Source organism: Notamacropus eugenii, chromosome 4 (genome assembly GCF_028372415.1).
Source record: "Notamacropus eugenii isolate mMacEug1 chromosome 4, mMacEug1.pri_v2, whole genome shotgun sequence".
NCBI lineage: Eukaryota > Metazoa > Chordata > Mammalia > Diprotodontia > Macropodidae > Notamacropus > Notamacropus eugenii.
Window position 1 is genome coordinate 179,116,732 of NC_092875.1, and position 26,524 is coordinate 179,143,255.

Consider the following 26,524-nt stretch of genomic DNA (forward strand, 5'->3'; position numbering starts at 1 on the left):
GTCACAGGTCACTTAAAGCAGAGCTTCTTGAACTGTGGGTTGAAACAAAAAAATGTGGTAACAGTAAAAGGTTTCTGAATGCACAATGATCAAAAAGTAATTAAAAATCGATCTGAGGTGTTTCTGATCAGTGCATGCTCTCAGGTCACTCAATGCCAACCAATGCTACCCAAATGCAGGAAAGGGGTCAGGAGTGGAAAAAGTTTAAGAAGCCCTCACTTAGAGAATCTAAGAAACTACTAGATAGGACGTTAAAAGACATGAAAGAAGGTATCTTTAGGAAACAAAGAGAAACCAGGGAAATTTCCAAACACATTGTATGCTATAGCTATTTTGCTCAACAGGTCTGTGTTTGTGTTAACTGACAACCGAAGTATAAGAAAATTTGTATTTCTGCATAGATAGAAATATGTATGAAGGCAGCTAAATGATGCAGTGGATAGGGTGCTGGGCCTGTAGTGAAGAAGATTCATCCTCCTGAGTTCAAATCTGGCTTCTGACACTTACTAGCTGTGTGACGCTGGGCAAGTCACTTAATCCTGTTGGCCTGTTTCCTCATATGTAAAATGATGGTAATTCATTCTAAAGGAACTGAAACAGATTTAAAATTCAAATGACTATGATGTCTAGGAGTTTCAAGTTGCAGCTTCTGCTTCTATGAGTAGGTTTAAGACAATGCTGATTCCAAGTGGGATCAAGGATCACTGGTATCACTGATATAGATACTTCCTACACTGACAAGTTGCAATGTCTGTACAAGACACTTCTTGAGACCAGCCTGGGGATGAACTTATCTTGGCTGGGTTTCACATAACAGATTTAGTAAGAAGTGCCAGAGCATTCCTCTGCTGGCTCAGCCTTCAAAATCTCAGGACTGCTGCCACACCATGATGAAGTATTAAAAAGTGACTCAAATGAAAGATGAGCATGTATTCTATATAACAGAAATCTACTACCAAGTCAATCTTTTAGGCACTTCTACATAATTTCCCTGCACTAGGAAGAAAAATCCTGAATTCTTGCTTTAGAAAACAAGCACTTATTCCTAGTAATATATATAGCATACATTACTAGCATTCAGGATTTCGAGTTATGCTCACTACTTTCAATAGAACCCATTTAATACAAAAAGTGAATTGAGTGGTAAAGAGATATCTCGACATAAGAGGTTCAAGAAAAAGAGTTCATTAGAAAATACTTTCCAAAGCATAATAAAACACTATTAAAATTAAGACACCAAAGAAATTGAGAAAAAGTACAAAAGAGTTAATGTTATTTAGGAGAAAATTTATATTATACTATAAAGAAGCTGAGAAAACCATAGAAGACAAAAGTACTTACTGAAATGTGAATGGCTTTGCAAAGAATATAAAGGAAAGCACAATGGTCATTGCTTTTCTTCCTGTTGTTACTAGAGGAAAAACAAAAGATTAGTTTAATATGCGCCCACTTTCTTGCCAATGTCTTACACAACTTTCACTGAAACTGTTATAAGAATACAAAACAGAAACTTGATATACAGAAGTATCTAACAAGGTCTCCATTGAATGATAAATATAGATTGTTTTCTTCTATATGACCTTTGAATATTTGCTCTAAAACAATTAAATGATTATAAACATTCTAAAATGTAATTTATTTACTTCTACATGATATTTCTTAAAACAGATTATCTTTTAACAGGTAGGAAAGGAATTATATCATTGATGTGGAAGTTATCTCTAAGTCAGCTATCTGTATATAATCAGAACAGTGATTCAGAACTAACAGTAAAAAGAAAAGAAAAATAGGGGAGAAAGATGTGAAGTTAACTCTGATATGACTTACTATGAATTAAAGAAGGAAATGGAAATTTTAAAAACAGGAAATGGACAACAGAAATGACATCATGATAATTTCTTTCAGAAGTTTAGCCAAGAGAATTAATTGTAACAACAGATTAATTGTAACCATACAATAATAGTGACAATAAAGAGATCAATGATGGAGTGAATATACTGTGGTCCATGAATGTAATGCAATAAGAAAAATTCATTATGAAGAATTCAGAGAAACTTAGGAATCCTTTCATGCATGAACTGACACAGGAGGAGGCAGGCAAAGCCAACAGAACAATTTATATAATTGTAATAATGTAAAGGAAAATGAGAGATTTTTTTTTCTTCTAATTTCTGGTCAATGTAGAGACCAATTTTTAGTCTACCTGCTCTCAGCAGACAGGAAAAGGTGGTGAGATCTACTCTGTAATGAGGACTACGAAGTGAGACATAGACAATGTGTTTGTTTTGCTTTACTTTGTTAAAGTTGCGTAACAAAAAAGGCAGAAGACAGGGCAGACTGGGAAGTGACATTAAAAAGCAACATTTTTTTTTAAAGCCCTGCCAAGGAGCAGCCCTCTTTGTGGTTAGACAAGGTCATTATCAACATAACTGAAATCCCCTTTATTTATTGTAGAAGCTGCCAGGTTTTTTTGTGATCCTGATTTTGGATTATGATATTTATTGGACTTGTACTTTGGGGGTTCATTTTACTCTTTCTAACTTTATTTGCTTTCTTGCCACATCTACTGATTTGGGCATTATTTTTCATTCATGATTTATTAAAATACAGAGTTTGGGCTTTTAGAAGTTAAGCTTTTCTGGGAGTCCAATGACTTAAAAATTATCTCTTTGATTTATCACTTGTTTTTGTTATCAGATAACTTAAACATCTATTTTTCCTAATTTTTCAACCTTTTGGCTTTGTTCTAATATTCACTGCTGAAACATGGACTCACTGATTGTCCTTTGTTCTATTCTATTTTTCAGTTATTCCATTTCTTGGATACAGTTTACCATTTTCTTTTTTAAGCTAACTTATCGTCCTTCAATTCTTTCCTCCAAAAATTTAAAGATTTTATTTCATTTTTTAAATATCTTCCTATTTTTTTTCTTTCTGGCACTCATGTAGTCTTTGTGGAGAAATCCACTTAATTTTTAAACCTTTGAATCTGCAGTTGTATGGAATTACTTGTCCATTTGGGGGGAACTCTAAATTTGAAAGAATTTCTTTTTTACATTTTGGTTGCATTTTCCTTGTTCTACTCATGTCTCCTTTCATAGTTCTGAGATTGGGCACTGTACCCTGCCCAGACCTGACCCTTTTTGCCGGGGTGGTGAGATTTGATGGTTCTTACTCTGGGTTCTAGCCTTAACTTCCACCTTCTAGGACCCAGTCCACCCTGGATCTTTGAAGCTTGAAGTACTAGCTTTTCAGGGGCCTCTTTAGAGAACTCTGAGGCTTTCTGACCAGCCTGGTGGCTGGTTCCCAGAGGAGCCCTCTGCTCTTGCTGACTGAACACAGAGCTTTGCAAATTCTACGTGTTCCATCTCTGTTCATCCTCATGTTGGTTTTACTGGAGGGACTGTTTTTCCTATTGCCTGTAGGCTTCTGGCTAACTTTTTGTGAGGTTCTAGGGTAGAAGTCACTGTAGTTTCTTACTGGATTTCTTGATCATTATTTGGTGTAGTGTGAACTTTGGAATTTAGCTGTAGTAGGTATGTGGGAAGTGCATGGTTTACCATTTCAGATAGCCATTTTGTCAGGAAATCCAGACAAATTTTTCATCAAATCCAAGTGAGAAAGAATGTACATGTACAAAAATATTTATAGCATCTCTTTTCCTAGTAGCAAATTATTGGAAATTGAGGGGGTGCCCCATTAACTGGGGAATGGCTGAAGAAGTTACAGTATATTAATGAATGGGACACTATTGTACTATAAGAAATAATGAGAGCATAGATTCAGAGAAACCTGCAAAGACTTGTATGAATTAAATATAATTTTAATTAAATTAAGTGTCCACTGATGGGTTGAACATATTGTGGTCTATGAATATAATATAATAAGAAACATCCAAAGTGAAGTGAGCAGAACCGGGAAAACAATTTATATGATAATTATAACACTATAAAGACAAACCACTTTTATAAGACTTAGGAACTCTGATTAATATAATAACCTACCACAATTCTAGAGGACTCATGGTAGAACATACTTTCTACTTCCATGTTAGTCTTGAGTACAAAATGAAGCATTTTTTGTAAGCAGGGCTGGGAGGGGGTAGCATTGCTAATGTGGGAACTTGTTTCCCACATACATTTTTTAACAGGGTTCATTCTCGAGTCTCTTCTCTCCTCACTCAACACTCTTGGTAATTTCATTCATAGGGAACACAGGTTTAGATCTGGAAAGGTGGAAAGACCTTCAGAAATTGTCTAATCCAATCCCTTTCCCACTCATTCTCCAGTTTTACAGTTGGGGAAACTGAGGTCCCAGGCAGTTATTTAAATTTTGAAAGGTCACAATGGAAGTGAATAGTGAAGGAAAGATTTCAACCTAGATTCTTGGACTCCAAGTTCAGTGTTCTTTCTACTGAACCACAATGATACTTCACTAAGCTTCAATTAATACCTTTAAGCAAATGACTCAAAAAACCCAAAGTTAGCCTTTATTTCTCTCCCAACAGCCAAATCCAGACTCACATTTCTAATGCTTACAGAACATCACTGACTTGGCTTACTGGAACCTCAAATTCAACATGGCTTAAGTTTAACTTAAAATAGCTCTCCTCCCAAATCTGTCCTTATCTGATGTGAATATTTCTTTAGTGGTACCATTGTCAACCATGCTCTCATGTTTGAAATATTGATATTACCTTCTTTTCCCTCCACCATTCATGCCATAATAGTGACCAAGTTCTTTGATTTTTGCTGCTGCAGTATCTTTTACTCCTATGCCCGATTCTCTGTTGCTGGTACACTACAATAACACAGGACCTCATTATTATCTACCTGGGTTATTTCAACAGCCACCTCCCTGACGTATGTTCCTCTTCTACTCTACTTGCTTCCCTCTAGGGAAGCATCCTATAATGACAATCATACTTTTTACATGCTTTCCTCTTGCTCAAAAATTTTCAAATACCTCCTTAATACATGCCACATGTATACACAGACACAGACACAGACACAGACACACTCCTTTGTTTGGTTTTTAGGGATGTTTACAATCCAGGACCTTCCTACTTTTCTAACCTTAATTAACTCCTCTCCATATACTCTGGGCTCTACACTGATTATTCTCCAGTTTTTATGTAAGATGTCCAGCTGGTTTCTGTCCTGATGTTTGTTCATGTTGAATTGATCTACACTTCAGTCCTTTAACAAAAATGCTACTCCTTCTAGGAAGTCTTATAAAATTTCCAAAGTAGGTAAAGACCTTTTCTACTTTGCTCACATAGCACTTGCTTGTGCCTTTTTAATATATTTATAATCAATTATTGGCCACTTAATGCTAAGTTTTGCTGTTATATGTTATAGAAATTTGTGTACCTCTATTAGTTTTTGGGTCCCAAGAGGGCAGAGATTCTATTTTTTCTAAACTTTGTATCTTCCCCAACTCCTAGCTTCCTCCTCTGCATATGGTAGGTACTTTATAAAAGTTTGCTGAAAAGAATGACAAACTGGTATTTAACAATGTAGGCAAATACATATTCAAAAGTTTTAAAAGCAAATAAAATATTCCCTATGAATTTTAAGTAGAGTGGCAAATTATTTAACTATAGACATTTCTCAGCAACATTTTGTACCCTAAAATTTTTATGATAATTCCATGTAAAAAATTCTAATTGCAGAACATTCCTTGCTTATTCATGGTATGCACCCAATAATTACTTATTTTAAGGTTAAGTAATGTTTTGTAACACTGTCTGAATTTATGTATATTAGAAAAAGATTTTTTCCATTATATGGAAAAAGCAAAATAAAAAAGCATAGTTTTAATTAGAAAATTGAGTTTACAGATGAATAATTTAAAAACACTTAAATTACTTCAGTTTTTTTAATTAGTATTACTTCTACTCTTTCACTAAATCAGTTATTAATTAAAATATTTATAACTATTTCCTAAGTTAAATGCCTTTTGTTCTTTTTTTCCAATTAGGTTTGATAAGTTCTTACTTTCCTAATAGAAATACAATTTCCATTAAACATTTTCACCAGTCCCCACACTCAATAGGTGAATGAATAAGAAACAAGGGAATATTGTTTCATAGCACAATAAATAAACATCTTCTAATTTCTGTATTTTTAAAGGACTGAATAAATATTTAAGATCAGAGAGAGAAAACCCATAAGAAAAGTTTCATATAAAGGTAAACCTTAAAATTTTCATATGTGAAATGTAATTTTTTAAGCTTGATTAAATATTACTTTACTGAGCTGAACTGAAAATAACTTACAGAAATAAACTAATGAAAGACTAATTTTTCTTACTTCTTTTTATTATTGTTAAGTAGGTCTTTTTGCTGTATTTGTGTATGTATATATGAATGTATAAGTGGATATTTGTACAAATATGCACATTCACATTTGTATTATTTTCCATATACATATGTATATTGTGTAGACACACACACATATATATGTATGTATATATATATATATATATATACACAACTATATGTAGGTATACATACATACACATGCATCTTTCATGATTGCCACAAACATGGATAAGGAAAATAAATTAATAGTTTCTTATTTATTTATTTTGAAAAAATAATCAAATACTCAAAGAGGTCTATGATCTCATCTATGTGGATGTTTCTTTTAACCAGACACACAGCAAGTAATCCATGACTGCCCATCCTGTACAACTCTTACCCATGTCATCCCCTAAGTTTATTACTGGAAGTCCATCCAACATGCTAGTTGTGGTCTTCTTTGGTTCTCTGACATCATGAAAAAGTAGGAGACTATATAATATGCCCTGTTCCTACATGTTTGGCCTATCTTTTATTTGATCATACATCTCTTTGATGGCATCCTCTATTCTAGTTGTCCTTCATAATTCTTTGTTTAGAGTATTGATATCTGTTCATATACAAAACTGCATTTTTCTATTGTCCCTTGCAATAAGCCTTAATTTGAATTCATTAGAACTATAGTGTTCAATGATGTGCAGCAATACAATATCACTAGAAGGATGTTGATATGTAAAAAAAAAAAAAATGGGCCTTTATTTCAGGGAGCAGCTCAGCGTAAACTTTCACAATTTCTCAAAGGTAATCCAGCCCATTCCTCCTTATAGACAATGCTGAGCCTGATTTATACACACATATGTATATAATACTGGACAAGAATGACCATTTTTCATTTAACTGAATATCAGAGAAGACAATAGGCATTCTTAAATTACTTGGTTTTTCTGATGTGAATAGTTAGGCCAAATTGGATATCACCGAGAAAGCTTTGAACTGTTCTAGGCTTTGATGTAATCATCATATTATCATCAACAAATAGGAACATCTGGGAGACATCACTATCTATGGGAATCCCTCTTCAATTTGGACTTTGCATTATATCTCCTTTAAGAAAATGGTTAACAACTTTCACAAGCATAAATTTCCTGTTTTATATCTTGCATGATAAAATTGATTACAGACTATGAACAAGATTACTTTAGTTGTTACTTTCAGGAAATAATATGATTTTGACATATGCATATGAACCTGTAGGAGGAAAGCCTTTAAGGTGACTACTTGTGCTACCAAATTACACTTTTTTGTAATCTACATAGAAGTACCATAAGATCTTTTATTCTATAGTTCTTTCAGTCAACTCTGCCATGAAAAAGACATGGTTTATGGAATATCACTCAATAAAGTCTGTTTCTATTTCTCATCAAGGGTGCATCTTGATATATGTAGAGATTATACATTTATCATTTTCATAACAACTACACACACACATATATAGGAGATAAGGAATATGGGTCATTAGTTACTGTTGTTCTCTCTAACACTTTGGTGTGTGTGTGTGTGTGTGTGTGTGTGCGTGTGTGTGTGTGTGGAGATTTTCCACTCATGCATAAAATCAAGTTTAGGCAATTACAAGCACTTACTAAGTGTATACTATGTGCCAGGCACTGTGCTAAGTACTAGTATCTTATTCTTAATCTCTTCCAGATACTTTGAGAATTAATTCCCCCAAACTCTCAAAGATGCGTCAACCTCAAGACAAACCACTTTGTCTATCTGATACCACCTAGCTGCTCTTCCCACCTTTGTTGTAATTTTTTCCAGTGTAGTGTGGTACAGTGGAAAAAATGCTAGATCTGGAATCAGAGAGCCTGTATTCAAATCCTGCCTATCATTACTCACATCCAGTATTTGCTGATACCTGATATTTAATACCTATATGGCCTCAGATAAGTAACTTAGCCTTCTTGGGCCTCAGTTCCCTCATCTTTAAATGAAAGGTTTAGCCTCTATGACCTTGAGATTCCTCCCAGCTCTGGAGCTATGATCCTATTATTTATTTCTGTTACTGCGTATACTGATTAAGGGATATGAAACAATGATGTCAAGGGTTAAAAACATGATGGTCTTGCTGCCCTTGATGAGAAAAAGAGTTCGTCTGCAGATCTTTTCCATCTTTCACTTGTTGTCATCTTCTTTCCACTTTCACTCTTAAATGCCTTCAGGATGATTTTATTTAGTTAGATCTCTAGTCCAGGTTTCCTTAACCTGCTTCTCCACCCTCTATAGGGTGATACAACCCATAATCTCTCACCAGGCTCTGTACAATTTTATAAATGAGAATATATTTTATACCAGGGTTATACTCAGGTGCTATAGCAAAGTGAAATGATTATCAACTAATAAATCTCTAGACTTTTTTGGTCTCATTGTTATGGCAACTGATTTATTTTAAACTTCACAATGTCATTATTTAAATACTGTTATGTCTTTACCTCCATCCATTTTTCATGTCAAGAACTTGTTTCAATAGGTCAAGCTAAAATTGTTTTAATTGCATGTTGAGTTCAAAGGTAAGGTAAGGATTTTGAGACATGGTGATGAGGAGGCAGTATGTTCTCAGGTGTCAATGAGTCAGCACAAAGTCATAGAAACAAGGGAAGGAGTGTGATAGGTAAAAAAGTTTCGTTGGACCTAAGAGTTTATCAAAGGGCAAAATGTGTAAGAAGGCTGGTAAAGCATAGCCAGACTATGAAGGGCTTTAACTGCCAAAGAAAAGAATTTACATTTAATCCTTGAGGTAACAGGAAGCCACTGGAGCATATTTTTCATTGTTGGAACTCTACCATCTAGGCTCTGTCACATGATTTTCTCCCACAGTGATTTTCTCTTGCCAGTTTTCCTATGTTATCTTGTGCTTTTAGTAGGAGAAGGAAACCTGTGAAGCAGTTGTTGCAGTTTCAGGGGCTGCCATGAAGACTGTATAGTGTGAAAGATACTAATCTATCTCACAGAGTTTTGGTATGGAACCTAGAGCTATTTGCAGTTTTTCACATTTGTGAGAGTCTAGTGCCCCTAACCCTGCAAATGTGGAGGGAAGACTATATAACCATAATTATCCACCATAATGTAGCAAAGAAGACAGAAAGGTACAATTAGAGAGGCAGTAGTAGAATAAAGAGATAACCAAAAAAAGCAAAAAAAAATAAAAATAAAAATAGAAAGGAGAGGGACTACTTAGGAGAAGAATGGTCAAATGTGTCAAATACTGCAGAAAGATCAAGAAGGATAAAGACCCAACACAGGCTATCAGATCTGTCAATTAAATGGTCTCTGGTAAGTCTGGAAACAGCAATCTTATTTGAGTGATAGGGTTGGAAGCCAAATTGCAAAGAGCTGAGAAGTAAGTATTAGGAATATTAGCAACAGGTACAAACTTTTTATTCAGAATTTGAAAACTGGAGAAGGAAGATAGCAAAATAGCTTAAGGGGATAGTAGTATCTAGTGGGAGGTTTTTAAGATAAGAAAGACTAAGGTGTGTTAGCAGGAAGCCAGGAAGGAACAAGGAGAAAATAAAGACAGAGAAAAAGGGGGAGGGATGATGATGATTAGGGGGGACACAGTCTTCTAAAGAAGAGGGGAGAGGACAGAATCAAATGAGACATTATCAAGTAGTGGATAGTAGAGAAGTAGATAGGGCAATGAGTCACTTGGAGTCAATGAGATCTGGCCTCAAGTGCCCCCTCAGATACTTACTAACTGTGACCTGGGCAAAGGTGCTTCAAGCTTTCTGCATCTCTTATAAAATAAGGAAGCTGGACTTCATGATCATGAACATCCCTTCCGCCTCTAACTATGATCCCATGAAGTAGTGGAGTTGGTTTTAGGAAGAACGGCCATGTTTTCTTAAGAGATAGAGGAGAAGAGAATGGAAGATGAAGTCAAGGGGCTGTGAAATGGAAAAATGAGAGAAAAGGGGAAGCTCGTGAAGAATGGCTTGGCTTAGAAAAGTGTTAGTTAAGGTCTTCAGTAGAGAGCGCAGGGGATAGGGTGGTGTAGAAGGCTTTTAACAGTCACTCTAGGGAACAGGACTGAGAATCAGTTGGAGGGAGTAAAGGATTACCTTGTCATAGTGAGGTATCAGTTAGACTGAGATGAGAAAACATATATTTACAGTGGACTCAGTCAAGACAATTGAGTGGCTTCCTCCAATTTTGTCTAGCAGTGTGTGAGTAGGAGTAGAGGAAATAGATAGAAGGGGTAAGTCAGGGCTAGGGTCATACAAAGAGATAAATACATTTCCTAACCTCAAGAAACTTATAATCTAATGAGTACACTGGAAATGAAACACTTAGCATAGTGCCTAGCACATAGTAGGCACTTAAGGAATGTTTATTTATTGAAGGGATATCAGTTAGTGAATGAATCCTGAAGAATGTAAATTGGAATAATAAACAAATTTTACAATAGGTATATTTTTAAGGTTGATGAACAAAGGAGAGGGAGAGAGTCCCTACTATGCTCCAGAGCTACACTGCTGAGACATTATTCAATTTGTATGCATTTTTCCAATTAATTGATAAAGTTTCAACTCCCATTAAATTCAATTATCATCAGTATGGAGATGATTCTCCGATCAATTTATCTAACCTTAACCTCTCTCCTGACTTTCAGTCTTACCATCTCCAACATCACATCTATTAAAGTGCCTACTATGTGCCAGGCACTGTGCTAAACACTGGAGATATGACACAGTCTCTGCCTTCAAGGAGCATACAGTCTAACGGAGTAGACAACATACAAACAAATATATACAAAGCTATACCCAGGACAAATAGGAAATGAGGAAGGCTCTAGAATTAAAACAGGTTGTGGAAGTCTTCCTGTAGAAGGTGGGATTTTACTTAGAACTTAAAGGAAGCCAGGACATCTCAAACTGCATGTCTCACCCCAAATCTTCCCCTCTTCCAAACTTATTTATTAATATTGAAGGCACTCCTTTCTTCTAGTCATACAGGCTTGAAATCTTGGTGTCCTTGTCTCTTCAGTCTCTCACTCCCCATATCCAATCTGTTGCCCTGCCATTTCTACCTTCATAATCTGTTGTGTAAATCCCCTTCTCTCCTCTGACACTGCTACCCTCTGGTACAAGCCCTCATCACTTGATGCCTGGACTATTGCAATTATTTGATGGTTGGTCTCTCTTGTTTCAAGTCTCTTCCCATTCCAACCTTCCTCCACTCAGCCTCCAAAGTGATCTTCTTAAAGCACAAGTCTGATCATATCACCTCCCTTAAGTCAATACAGTCCACTGCCTCTCTTTTACCTTTAGGATCAAATACAGAGTCCTCTGTTTGGCTTCTAAAGATGTTTATAATGTAGTTTCTTCTGTCCTTTCCAATCATCATATTCCTCTCTATATACTCTATGCTCCAGTGACACTGGCCTCCTTGTTGTTCCATCTCCTGATTCTGTCCCTTTTCACTGTCTGTCCACCTCTACCCATGCTTAGGATGTTCTTCCTCTTCTTTTTTCCCTCTTGACTTCCCTGGCCTTCTTCAAGTCTCAGTTTCTGCAAGAAGCCTTTCTTAGTTCCCCTCAATATGAGTGCCTTCCCTCTGAGATCTTTTCCAATTTACTCTGCATATATTTTCTATATACATTTGATTGCATGTTGTCACGTTAGAATGTGATCTCCTTGAGATAGTACAGTGGTACAGAGTAAGTGTTGGAGGTTAGTTCACTGACTGAATAGCACACAGTGAATGCTTGTTGACTTGATCTGACTTTACTTGATTTTTTGATAAAGGTAAAAGAATGACAATATAAGAGTGGAGAAGAAAATTTTAATTGATTGGTTTGTAAATTACAATGATATTTTAATTACTTTGATGATAGAAAGGGATTGACTGGCTTGAAAATATAATTCTATTATCTTTAAATCTTAAAATGTTAAAATACACAAATGATAATACATCAACAAAATTCCATGATACATGGTGTATATGTATGTATGTTTTGGGGAGGTGGGATAGCTGGGAAGTAGTATCTCCTTCTGGTGATAGAGATGAGCAATAGTCTATAGATTACAGTTATAGAGAAGCTGGGGCACCAAGAGGTTAAGTAGCTTGCCCAGGTTCACACAGCTAATATGTGTGAAAGGACAAATTGAATTCAAGTTTCCCAGACTCAATAGTTGGTCCTCTCCCCAATCTGCTATATTGCCTCTCACTGACCATTTAACATGACATTTTAGTAAATAATATCACCCTGTTTTATTTTCAAATATGGTAAGATTTTAAAAACATATGAATTATATAAAGAGCAAACGTAGCTTTCTTTAGAAAGCTGAATCAACAACATATATTAATCACTCAAGAAAAAAGGTCAAAGGAATTAGTTATTTCTTTGTGCTACTAAAAAGTGGATACTACTCCAGCTTTTGAAGAATAACATTTAGAAATCTGTTAAAATTCTTATATTAAAAAATCAAGCATATAAGCTACTCATACCTGTTACAGCAAGAAGTGCACCAAAAATTTTAATCAAAGCCAGAACAAAGGAGATTCCAAAATACCCAGTAAGGGAGAAAAGGAATGCATAACCATACGTCTGTAGTGGATGCTGCAACAACAAAAAACCTGTTAGGAAAATGCAAAACAAACCCTGAGGTATTACAATATGAAATAAAATACAGATTTTAATCAACTGCTTGAGCAATAATAAGCTGTTCAACAATGCATTCAAGCAAAGATTCTTATTTAATTTTGATTAAAGAATGAAAAAACTATAATGAAATTAAAAATCTACAACTCTGGCAGTGATTGAAAAAAATTAATTTGCTAGGTTGTAGTAAGGACAAAACACATTAAAATATGAATCATTCAATCTAAATTTTTGACGTCCTAACACAGGTCATGGCAAGGTTAGATTAAAGGAATTTCCAAATTACATAAGTAGCTGTCTTTTCCAACAAGGGGAACTTTAAAAGTATACAGAAAACTATTTAGTGGCAGATGTTTGTTTAAAAAGTGACTAACTGGCATTTACCTTTGAACAAAATGCTACTGCAGGGCTTAATCCAGTAGTGCATGTCAATCCCAATAAAATGTACACAAAACCTATTGAATAGGAATACAAAACCTGGAATGGATGAAATAAAGTGGATTTAAAAAAAGATTACCTAGTGATAAGATCAAACCAAAGATAGGAAATTAAGGCCTTTCAATATGTGGCTCGATTAATTTATTCAATTAAGTCTACAGCACAAAACATTTTGAAGCTAACGCATCAATGTTACTGCATAGACTAACATACTAAAAATGTTGATGGTTGATAGTAACTCTTTATAACCTTACAGACCAAATTAAAAAACAAAACAAAACCCTGCAGTACCTAATCTCTTGTATGTATTTAATAATAATATGTGGGAGCAGCTGTTGAATTAGAAGATGACATCTTGGAATAGGATACCAATATTTAAAGAAAAATATACATAGCAATGTTAATCTTTCTAGAAACACTTTAAACTGATATTCATAACAAAAAGAAAATAGCCAAGCACTGCATGGCAAGACTTCATACAAAAACTTCTCTATTCCTCCATCGACCTATATAAAAGCTCAAGGTTTGTCTGCCTAACAATTTCAGTTCTTATGCAACTGGCTGCTGCTTACTCATTCCTTCTGGCCAAGAATGCCCTATCTTAAGCGAGGAGGATGATGAACTACAATTTATTCTGAATAGAGTTTATAAAAGTTTGGCCAAAGGACATATACTATTTAGTAGCTTTTTGTGCATAATTCCAAAATTATACTTATTGGCACCAGTTTTCCTATACTATTTTCCCCATCTCTTCTTTGCCCTGCCCTGTATGTCCTCACATGAAATTCATATATGCAAAAAAAACCTTAGACCTGGGAGGGAACTTGGGGCTACAGTACTCCTTGTATTACCCCCATATTACAGCTGATGAGACAAAGGCTAAGAGAGGCTAAGCAGTTTGCACAAGGCCACACTCCTAATCAGTAAAACTAAGATCTCCCTACTCTCAATTCCATGCTCTTTCCGTTGTGTCACACTGTTGGAAATCACTATTCCATCTACTATTTCTTTTACTTCCATCTCTACTCCTATTAAGATGAGGATAATTGTAAGTCATATACAGTCAAGCTTTGGTCATACAAGCAGCACAGATTAGAACAGTTCAGAATTCATGGTTCCTAATGGTTCAAACTTATGAAATTTAATTCAGTATTTATTAGGCTCCTATTGTGTGCAAAGGACTATGCTAGGCATATACTAGAAAGGTTTTACTGGTCTGGTCCAACAGAATACTTGCTGATTGCTCTTTCTCTGCTCCTTTGCTGGATCTTTATCCATGTTAAATCTGCTAAAAGTGCGGGTCCCCAAGGTTCTTTCCTGGGCCTTCTTTTCTTGCTCTATATACCACTCCCTTGGTCATCTCATCAGTTCCCACTGTTTCAATTATCATCTCTACCAAGATGACTCTGACTCTGGACTACTTGTCCAGCTAGCCTAACCTTTCACTAATTTCCAGTCTTGAATCTGGAATGTGGGCAGCCATCTGACACTGGGCCTGGAGTCAGGAAGACAAGCTCTGGCTTCAGACGTTCATAAGCAGTGTGACTTACATGATTTACTTCAGCTCTGTTTCCCTCAGTTTCTTCATCTGTAAAGTGGGTAATTATAGCACCTACCTCTTAGAGCTGTTGTGAAGGTGGAATGAGATAATAATTGTAAAGTGCTTAGCACAATGCCTGTCACATAATCAGTACTAATTACCTATTATTAGTATTATTACTTCCAACTGCCTTTTAGCCATCTTGAGCAAGATATCCCATAGAAATCTTAAACTCAACTTGTCCAAAACTCAGTTCATTACTCTGCCTGTCCCCCAACTCATCTTCCTAACTTCCATTCCTATTGAAAGTAACACTATCCTTTCAGTGACCTAAGCTTACAATCTAGATAGCATCCTCATCCTTCCCCCTCCACCCCCAATATCCAATCAATAGTCAAGTTTTGTCATGTGTACCTTTGTAGTATCTCTCCTATAAAGCCTCTTCTCATCGCCTGACATTGTTACCAGCCTTGTGCCCTCATCATCCCAGTGCTAGACTACTGCAATAACCTGGTGGTCTTCCTGCCTCACCTTACCATATTTCAGTTCATCCTTCACTCAGCTGTTAAAACATTCTCTCTAAAATTAAGTCTGACCGTATCACCCATCTATTCAATAAACTCCAGTGGTCTTCTGGGATCCAATATAAAAAGTTCTGTTTGGTTTTTAAAGCCCTATATAAACTGACCTATTCCCACCTTTCTGGTCTTCTTACACTTTACTCCCCCACTTCTACACACTTTCTGTGATCCAGTGACACTAGGCTCCTTGTTGTTTTTGCTGGCTGACCCCAGGCCTGAAACACTGCCTCCTCTTCTCCATCTCTTAACTTCACTTGATTCTGCATGCCTTAGCTAAATTCTAATTTCCTCCTTAATCTTAGGGTCCTCCCTCTGAGATTACCCCCAGTTTATCCTATATATCTTATCTGTACCCAGTTTGCATGTTGTCTCACCCATTAGACTAGATTGTAAGCTTCTTAAGAGCAGGGTTTGTTTTTATGTTTTTGTTTTTGCCTTTCTTTTTATCCCCAATGCTAAGCATAGTGCCTGGCACATGGTAGACATTTAATAACGTTAGTTGACTGACTTACTTATTATCTTTCACAATAATACTCAAAATCAATTAATCAATTAATTATGTAAGTTGGTTAAAGGGTTATGGTTGTTACTTGCAAATAAATTTATTTTAATTCTGTCAACACTCTGGAGGTTACTGGGGGTTGTTCCATACTGTACTTAACTAATTTATGATGCCTTCAAAATCTACCAGAAGAATCTCATTTAATGTGTTTATTCTCTGGCTCCCATTAATGAATTTGGTCATTATTTTGTTTTCTGGCCAATATTAATTAAAACTCCTACTGAACCTATCATTTATTTAAAATCATTTCATTCTTCTGCTCTAGGATTTCTAGATGCTTTCTTAATTACTAATATTCTCAATTATTAGTGATGCTCAATGCTAAGACAATTTGTACTTTATTTTCTTTTTGGTCCTGAAATATGTTAACAGGATAGCAAATGCTTTAATCTTTGTATCTATATCTCTCCAGGTACTTGGAGAACATGGAGACTGTAAAAGCTGGTGACTGTTCACTAGAAAACTATGAAGAGCTTCTGGGCTTTGTTCAGCTTTTGAAATCCCATATTGCTCATTATGATAAAGCACTTAATTTTACAAGCTCTGATTATTTTCTAAAGTAATTTCTAATGAGCTTAATCACCCAATTCAGTTCAGTACTAAGAAAAAGCTACTAACTCTGATTAGCTAAAATTTTAATGACTATGTTTCTGTTACCATTTGTATATAGATGAATTTTTATCAAAATAAAAATCCATTATAATTTTCCATTTTGTATAGAAACAGGCCCATTCTATGCTGTACCTTGAGACCATATCTTATACTAACCACTTGTATCTCTGTACTTAGTTACCTTCTGTTACTATTCTTCAGAATACTGTCCTGAAAAAAATCTTTTCTACTATATATTTTTTTGAGTTACCCAGATTGATAAAAGGTTATTTGGGATTTTTCTTCTTATTATTATGTTGGTCCTATGTATGTGAAATAAGGGGCATAATACTTAAAATATCTGAATACCCTCAAATGGAAATTGTAAATCAGGTTTTAATAACATTTAATATAGTTTTCAATAAAATCAGAAAAGAACTCTTCTACATAAAGAATGTTACAAGTGAAGTTCTTTTGAATGCTTTGAGCTTGTGCAAGACAAAAAAAAAAAATTCTGCTCTTTAGAAACATCCATGTAGTCACACACTGGCAAACAGTGCCAGAAGAGGTCACACAACTGAGCCAAATGAGTCATGAAGGCCTCAATTGGGCCCTCACTGCTGCAAAGCAATCTTTTGCTTCCACCCTGATTCTCTCTCCCACTCTTCATAGTCGCTATTCCAAATCTTCTCTTCTGTTCTCCTGATATTTCCCTCATTACCCCCTCTCTGACCCTCTCAGCTGAAGACTTTCCCTCATACTTTACTGAGACAATGGAGGCCATTTTCTGTGTGAGCTTACTCTATATCTCAGTACCTCTTGACATCACCCTCCTCCCCCTTTCCTCCTTTAATATTTGTTGAAGAGGTAGTCTTTCTTCCCTTTAGAGCTGATTTCCCCTAGATCTTCTCCCATTCTATTTCTTCTGGTAGAAATGCCTTTCTTCCCTGTCTCTCCAATCTCTCTAATCACTTCCTATTGACTAGCTCATTCCCTACTACCTACAAACGCAACCAGATCTCCCCATCCTTAACAAAACCTTCATTTAACCAGACATCTATATCTGCAAGTTATCATCCTATATCTCTCCTCCTTTTCTCAACTAAATGGCTGCAAAAATCTGTCTATACTTGTTTCTACTTCCTCTTCAATCACTCATTTCTCAACTCCTTGATGTTTGGCTTCTGACCTCATCACTCAACTTAATATCTTTCCAAAGTTACCAAAGATCTGCTAGTCGACAAATCCAATGGCATTTTTTTTAATCCTCAGTATCTGATAAAGTTGACCAAGCTCTCCTATGAGAGACTTCTGCCTCTTTGGCTTTTTATGACACTGCTCTTCCTGGGTTTTCCTTTTACTTGTCTGATTTGTCCTCAGACTCCTTTTCAGGACCATCATTTATGTCACATTCAACTGTGGACATGACCCCAAGGCTCTGTTCTAGGCCCTCTTCTCTTTAACACTCCTCTCTTGGTGACCTCATTATGTCCAATAGATTCAGACCTATGTACCAGACCCCAATCTCACATCACCAACTGCCAATTACCTATTGAATATTTTCACTGGATATCCTACAGGTATCTTAAACTGACTGTCTAAAAGTTAATCCATTATTTCTATCTTCCAAGTCTACCTTTCTTCCTAATTTCTAATTTCTAATACATATATACTCATGACCATTGGGTCATTCTCAACACCTCCTCCTTCCTCTCCTCCCCTCAATAAGGTGGTTGCCAAATCTATTTGCTTGTACTCCCATGACATATCTTGAATATGTCAACTCTCTCTTTTTACATAGCCACTCCCCTACAATTCCTGGCAGAGAGTAGGTACTATACAAGTATCAGTTGTCATCATCATTATCAACACCACCACCACTTCTTGCCTGGACTACTGCAATAACCTTCTAATTGATCTCCTTGTCTCACCTCTTTCATCTCTAATCCATCTTTCACATAACTACCAAAGTAATATTTCCAAAATACACACCTGAACAAGTCACTCACCAGCTTAATAAGCTCCAATGGCTGCTTATTGCCTCTAGGACCAAAGTTTTTATCTTACGCATTTAAAACCCTTCATAACTTTGTTTGAACCTACTTTTCCAACCATTTTATAAATCCTTCCCCATCATGTACTTCTTTGTACAAAAAACTTGGCTGTCTTACTTTTCTTTAGATATGACTTTCCATTTCATCTCTTCATCCTTTAGCATGGCTGAAATGCCCCACAGCTAGATAAACTCCCTCCTCACCTTTGTCTTTAAAAACCCCTTATTTGCTTTAAAGTACAGCTCTACTGCCACATCCTAACTGGCCTTTCCCAATCTCCCAGCAGTTATTGCCTTTTTTCAGAAATTTCCGTTAACTCAGGAAGCAAGTGTTTAATTTATACTTGAGCAAATACAATTATTTTTAACCAACAATATCTTTATACTTATTGGTTCATTTTTACATGATACAGTACAATTGGTATACTACAGGATTTAGTCCTAACATAAGATTTCACACAATTAATTGCCTGGTTTCTGAGACTAAATTTGTTTACAATTGGAAGATCTGGGTTACTTAACTTGGGAATGACTTCCTTCTTCTGACTATTTGTTCATCAAGATTCATTTACACCAGTCTTAACATTTTATATGTGTATGTATGTATGTATGTAGTTTGCAAACATTTGCTTCTTCCTTCCCTGCCCTCCCAAATATATATTCTTCCAGTCACATTTCAATTAAAAAATATTCAGTGGTAGTTTGGTTAAAAGTTACAAATTATATACATTAAATCTCTCCCCCCTGGTATAAATATTTATAAAGTTTAAATGTAGCTTTATAAGACAGGGGGCAGAAAGAAGGTCTTCTCTATGACTTTCAAAGAGAGCAAAGATGATGTAGATTCCCTGCTTCTAAACTGGAATCCCAGTACTGCAAAAGGAGGCCATCTGAAATTAAAAGAGATACATAAGATCTCTTTCTATTGGTAAACCCCCATGATCCTCATCCTAGGATTTCTGTTGAACACTAGGGGATAACAACAATAATAATGTCCAGTCTTAAAAAACCAAAGTATTCCTTCTAATTGTCATTTATGTTTAGATGATTATTCTTTACTTCTGAGATATATAATTTCATAACTACCTTGTAAGCTTATGAGGCTACAGAATTATCATCTAACATTTCCAGCTATGAAAGACAAACGAAAGGAGCTCCAATATCATATCCAAATATACACAAAGAAGCTTAATGATGGATCAGGAAAACAGGATTCAAGTGTTTGGAGATCTAGTCTAGCAATCTAACCACAAAGCATACTGCCTTTCACTTACATGATGGTGTAAGCACATATATCAATTTTCTTTTTCAAGCTATAAAAAATAAAAAAAAATACTATGTTTTAGGAGTAAAAACAATTGTAATTATAAATCCAAACATCTTTCAAAGAGAAACATTTACAGACTTTAGGAGTTTTAAAGACAATGTAATAAATATATTTCCAATAAGATAAACTAAACAGGGGTAGACTATTTACACAGCATTTTTTTTCTTAACAAAAAGACTTATCAGAGTTCCTTTAAAATGGTTAGTTTCCCAGTGGATTTAAAGTGATCTGATCTAGTAAAAACAAAATTCACCAAGAACTTTTCAGTAAGACAGTTACTACATAAACCAAGGTACATTCTTACATCTGACTTTTTAAATTTGAAAATACAACAGTTTGAGTTCAAACTTACCATTTCTGAATTTGAAGCATTGTGCATCTTCATAGCTTTTTCCTGTACATTTCCTATAACAGCATCTGCACAGAGGGCCAGGGAGATAAGGACCACACCTTCCAGAAAGTAAAAGATGAACAGAAAAGTCTCCTTACTTCAATATAAGAAACACAATAAAGTATTCAGGTTTTAAAACTTGTCCTTAAATTTGAAATCTCACATAAAGAGAGAATAGTCTTGCCATGCCATGTCCATTTAAATCTCATGTAAAATTTCCTTTACATCCAGTTTAACAGCCACACAAAAAGACTAATCTCCTTACTAAAAAGCCTATCTTATATTGGACCTAAAATCATATCTTTTGGCTTGAATAATGATGACATTTAAAAGAATTTATAACAAAAATGATTCAAGCAATGATAAGATTTTTCTTATGTATCTGGCTTCCTAAATTGACAACATTATTTGAAGGATTAAGCTCTATTTTTAAAAGAATAAGCAGCAAAGCATAGTAGATAAGTGGGCTGTTCTTGAGCCAGTTAAGACCTGGGTTTGAGTCTAACCTATGAATCATACTGGTTGTAAGACACTGGTCACTTAACTTAGTGCTGCCTAGGCAATTCTCTAAGACTTCCTAATTTGTGGTCTGTGAACTTGTTTAAAAATATGTTTATTTTGATAACCATGTTTTTATATTGTTAGTTTCCTTTATAATCCTATACATTTCATTTTATACATTTAAAAATGCTATTTTGAGAAGGGTTTCACCAGACTGCCAAAAGGATCCATGACAAAGGAAGGTTAAGATCTGCTTTAAGCTGCAGAGGAGATATTCTAGCCTGCACTTACAGGGAGCTCCTCACTGAAAGCCCTTATATCAGGGAGTGAAAGCACAAGGTCAGTCTCCATCCCTGTTGTTGAAATAATGATATTATTTAATACACTAATATAGACTTACTGTCTTGGAAACATTTTGGGGTGTGTTCCTCTTGAGCGGGCATCTGTATGCAGACTGAATACTTCTACGTGATATGAGCTAGGCTTCTCCTCACTCTGCAATAGCCCCATAGCACTAACAGTGGCCTCTAAACAGAATGAATGGCTTTGTACATGTTTTAAACGATGATGATTTTGTTTCCCTGTAAGGAAATTGTTTCACTGAGAACAGACAAAGAGGGAAGGCACCTCTTGTAAACGGAACTTCAAAGCAACAGCACACCCCTAACAATAACTTCCTTTTCTAAAAACTGTAGTAGAATCAAAACCTAAAGTCTCTGAAGTTAAGTGACTACTTTATGGAAAGCCCTGTGCTAGGTAGAAATTGAGGAAGAAACAAATTTCAATTAATATAAGAGATCTACCCTAATGGAACTTACAGTTTAGTGGGGGAAAATGATACACACACACACACACACACACACACACACACAGAATTACAATACAAAAGGATACATTGCTCCATGCATTAAGAGAGAAATTTAAAAAAAAAAGGATGGAGGTCCAATGGCAAAATGATCCATACTGACTAGGGGACAGAGTATGGCATTTGGTTTGCATTTGAAAGGATGTGTAGGATTTCAACAGGGGAGAAAAGGGGGACATTCCAGGTATAAGAAGCAGCAGTAGTAGAAGCATGAGAACAGCGACTTGAAAACTGGGTTAAAGAGTTTTAGCTTTACTCAGTAGGCAACATAGAGCCAATTAAATTTTTAGAACAGAGTAACATGACCAGAAGTCTCCTTGCAAAGGACTTAATTCCACTCCTAAGCACAGAAATTTAAAGCAGGCAAGTGCTGGGGCTTTAGTTCCTGGGGACATACAATATTATTTTTGACTATTCGGTGTCTATACGCTATGATCCTAAATGGGCAACATATCCATTTGTGTAACCCATTTTTGTTGCCAAGACAAGCAAGCAATCTAGTCAGCCAAGAGACTTTGAATACTGATTTTAAAAAAAGATAATGAAGTTGATGTAAATAATTAGAAGTAACCTAAATAAAATACTTTTTAATTGTTGTCCCATTAAAGTTTATGCCTATATTGTTATTCCTTTGAAATTAAATTTTATTTATTTTAGACTATGGATTGATCCTTTTTCTCCTGGAATTCCAGGAGCAAACTTAGTTGTGAATTCCTATTTCTGTCAGGCATATCTTTTTTGAGGCTAATGTAGGGGCACTTAAAGGAAAAATGTTTCCTACACTCTGTTAGTAAAAGTCTAAAATTCAATACTTTCCTTTAAAAGCAAGAAAATAGAATAAATACGAAAATTAATCCAGAATAATATTTTAATTCTTTTATAATATTCTTAAAACATGAATGGGATTTTGGAATCATTTTAGAATGCCTATTTATTTCTAAATATACAATAACATTTATCCCAATTCTTCTTAAGAAATTATAAACCTAATTTACAGAATTCTATATAGCATGATAAGGGAAAAATTGTTCATCCAATGAAAATACTAAATTCATTTGGGTTTTATCATCATATGTATGAGACACCAAGGAATTTTCATTCTATTTAATCTTAAAGATTATATTCTCTTTCTTAGGCAAACTAGTAGGATGTAAATACATTTGTCCTTGACAATGTATACATTTAAAAAATTTTTATTAAATCAAGAGGGCAAAGGAAGTTCATACTATTAACAGTTTGTGTGTATTTGTTTCCAGTTATCCCCAAAGTATATATGTATATGTATACATATATACACACACATAAACATACATATATACATACATACACACATGGAAACACACAAAACTTAAAAAGTAATTTAATATATAAGCAATAATTATGGGATTATGACCTAAAATTAGAAAGGCAGCAGGTTGTACTGCATTGATGTTGGAAAGGAGTCTGAATGACCTCAGTTTGAATCTTAGTAGCTAAGTGACCATGGTCAAGTCACTTAAGTTCCCTGAGCTCCATCTTTGTCCTCTGTACAGTGGAGATGATAATGTCTGCTTTGGTAACTACTTTACCCTTGTAGGGTTCTTGTTCAGTTCAAATGAGATCATGCATATAAAACAATCTGCAAACTTTAAAGTTCTATAGGAGAGTCAACTATAATTATGAACGTGGGGCAAAACTGTGGTTCACAAGAGGTCAGAATCCAAAGGCCACTGAAACAATTACATTATTTCCAATGACCTTTGTAATCTAATTCTTTAATACAGAGCATACGACAAGCTTATATCAGAATCATGTGAATTATTGTTCTGGCCCTCTACCTGACCATCATCCAAATTTCTTATAAAATTTAAATAACTGTTAAGCAAAGGCAAAAATGATAATGAAATACAAGAATACAAAGAGTTTCTTACCTGTCAAATTGAAATTTGGTGCAACTGTGCTGTCAGCTAGAGTAAACCATATTAGGCCAAGACTCATACACACTGCAGCAGACACATCTGCAATATTGTAACGCTTTCCTATATGGAACAAGAGTTCATAGATATCAGACAGTCCCATTTTAGGCATATATGCTTAATATAGTTTTGTGCTTTGAACTCAATAAAGTCTTTCACATAAATCCTTTGATATACTATCATGGATCTTCAAGGCTATGTCAATGGAACATAAGCTCTGGCAGGCCCTTACGAAGGGGGCTGAGCAGCATGTATTTCTGTCATCAAGGCCCACCCTAACTAAGTTCACAGATATTTATCAGCAGAGGGTTAACTACTAATTGATGAATTGTATTTGCTGCAGCAACTTAAAAAAAAATGTATATAAAGACCTGGAAAGGTTGGAATGGAATACAAGTGCATGAAATACTATACTGTATAAAATATAGCAGATATCCATTTTCCAAATTCAAATTTCAAATTTCAGATTCAAAGACTAAGACCTGGTTTATAGTTCAAATTTGGTCACTACAAAGTATGTGATCTTGGGCAGTCACCCAATGACCACCAAAGTCCCTTTCTAACACTGAAATTCTGTGATTCTCTGTTGAGAATAAATAAGACACAGCTCTTTTCCTCAAGTCTGCAATCTAGTAGATGGAAGAAAAGAATTTTCAATGACCTTAAAGGGGGCACGTTACTATTAAGTGCAATGATTTCTGAACTCTGAAGAAAACAATACATATACATACATGCTTATATGATTCTTCCAGGTAGTCAATTCCAGAGATTACTGGAGTGATGATTTAGGGTGGTATGGCCGCTAAAACATTAAAATCCTAGAGTCACTGAGCTTCCAACTATATGTGATATAGCTGCATGATGTATTTATTAACATGATCTTAAAAATATTACTCAAACATTACCTATACTTTAACATCTACATACTAACACTGAGGTGTTAGGTAGGGAAATTAAATTTGAGTTTGGACACTGACAAAGACATTGAGTATTAATGGTTTTACCACATTTAATCAATCAACAAACATTTATTAACCACATACTGCTTATAAAGAAAGCACTGTGCTGGCTTCTGGGAGGACAGAAAATTTAGACAAAATATAATCCTTACCTTCAAGAAGTTAACTGTCTAATAGGAGTTAGACACCAATATGGATAATTATCATATTCAACATTACAAGAAAAGTTTATTAGAGAGTTGCAAAACAGAGTACTATGTGAAATTAGATTATTAACACTCAGGAGGATAAGAAACTGCTATGCTACAGTGTGAACATAAAGCCAAATGTTTTATTATTTATGTCTCAGTATTTTGGGATAAAACATTAGTAGCAATGTGGCTACTTATATATTTTTAATCATAAATTCTTTTTCCAGAAGCAAAAATAATATGTAAAAAGTAAACCTTTATAAAAAGTTTACTTAACACCTAATTATCTTAAGGTAGATTGTTCTTAGAATATTTTATCTGAAACAAATAGTGCCTTAAATTTCTTAGCACTAATACTTCCTTTATTAACTCTTATTTCCACATATAGTTCTATAGGGACTAGAATGAGTCAAAAAACAAGCTTAGGGAAAGAACAGCTTTATTTGGGTTAATTCTTTACTCAAGTGTCACACCTTGTCCATTTCCAGCACTGAAGAGGGGGCACTAATGAGAGTGGACTGATGGGGAGAATAGGATAGGATAAATAATTGTTAAATTCACTGTTTTTTTGAAATATGGTGAATTCCAAAAGGAAAAAGGGATATATTTTGTATATTGATGTACTTCCCCACACCATCAGGACAGATAAAATTCTTTTGGCTACATTTATTCTCCTTTAACTGAAAGAATAGAGGGCTCTACTAATGTCTCCTCTTTTTAATACCAACTTTTAATAATGTAAAAAATATAACATTGTATTTTTATAAATTGTACACAATTTAGGAACAAAAGGGAATAATTAAAGAACAAGTGAAAGCATTCTTCTAAATTTCAATTCTGAACAATTCTTATTCATTTGGTAACTGGTTTTCCTTATCAGACTGTTTTACACATAATCAAGAAAAACTAAAATTCAAGAATAAGGATGAATATGAATTCACTCAAATAATTTAATAAAAAAAACATAACACCAAAAAGTTTTCTAAATTTAGGAAAAATCCTGATACTTGAACTGCCTGCACCCAGGTTTGAGAGGTATGTCAAATACTTCAGGGAACGAGGAACATAATTGTCACTTTGTTTTGATAATTATGCTCTTTTTGTAATATAGCAGTTATAATTTAAAAATTGAAAACGAACATTTACCATGTTTTAATGGAAGCTAAATGCTTTTTTTAATGTCAGGTACTATTTAAAAAAAACTCTAATGGACAATCTTTAATTAGCTCTAAGGAATATTAAAAATCAATCACTACCTTGAATAAAAACTCCTCCGAGCATAACCGGAATCAATTTGCAGCACTTGAAGATGACTTGGGTGGGGTAATTCAGGTAGCCTAGGGAAGTGTTTGACAAACCCATAGTACCCACGGTTAGAAAAGCTATTATCGTATAAGTTTTTCCTGGTATCCTGTGAAACACAATTAACATTAAAATGAAGATTGGGGATGAAATTAATAATGAGACAACTCAAGATGTGTTCACAAAAGGGAAATGATTTAGTAAATAATTTTCTAATTTTTGCTAAGCATTGCTAAAAAGTATCATTTATTAAGCCAGGGCATATTTTTTAAAGCTTAAAATTATGACCCTTGTATCTTT

The 26,524-nt window shown here is 34.9% G+C and overlaps 1 protein-coding gene across 13 annotated transcripts in view; it reads right to left on the reverse strand.

Moving 5' to 3' along the window:
- Positions 1–26,524, reverse strand: part of SLC35B3 (solute carrier family 35 member B3) — a 59,968-nt gene that overhangs the window by 2,184 nt on the left and 31,260 nt on the right. For 5 of the 13 annotated variants that reach the window (XM_072603787.1, XM_072603778.1, XM_072603782.1 and 2 more), the window contains exons 4-9: positions 26,179–26,333; positions 23,728–23,835; positions 20,413–20,510; positions 13,353–13,445; positions 12,815–12,926; positions 1,342–1,411 (exon numbers count right to left, since the gene is read on the reverse strand). In XM_072603787.1, the coding sequence (XP_072459888.1) occupies positions 1,342–1,411; positions 12,815–12,926; positions 13,353–13,445; positions 20,413–20,510; positions 23,728–23,835; positions 26,179–26,333 (636 nt within the window). The other 8 variants (XM_072603779.1, XR_011965899.1, XR_011965896.1 and 5 more) reach the window with 8 other exon arrangements.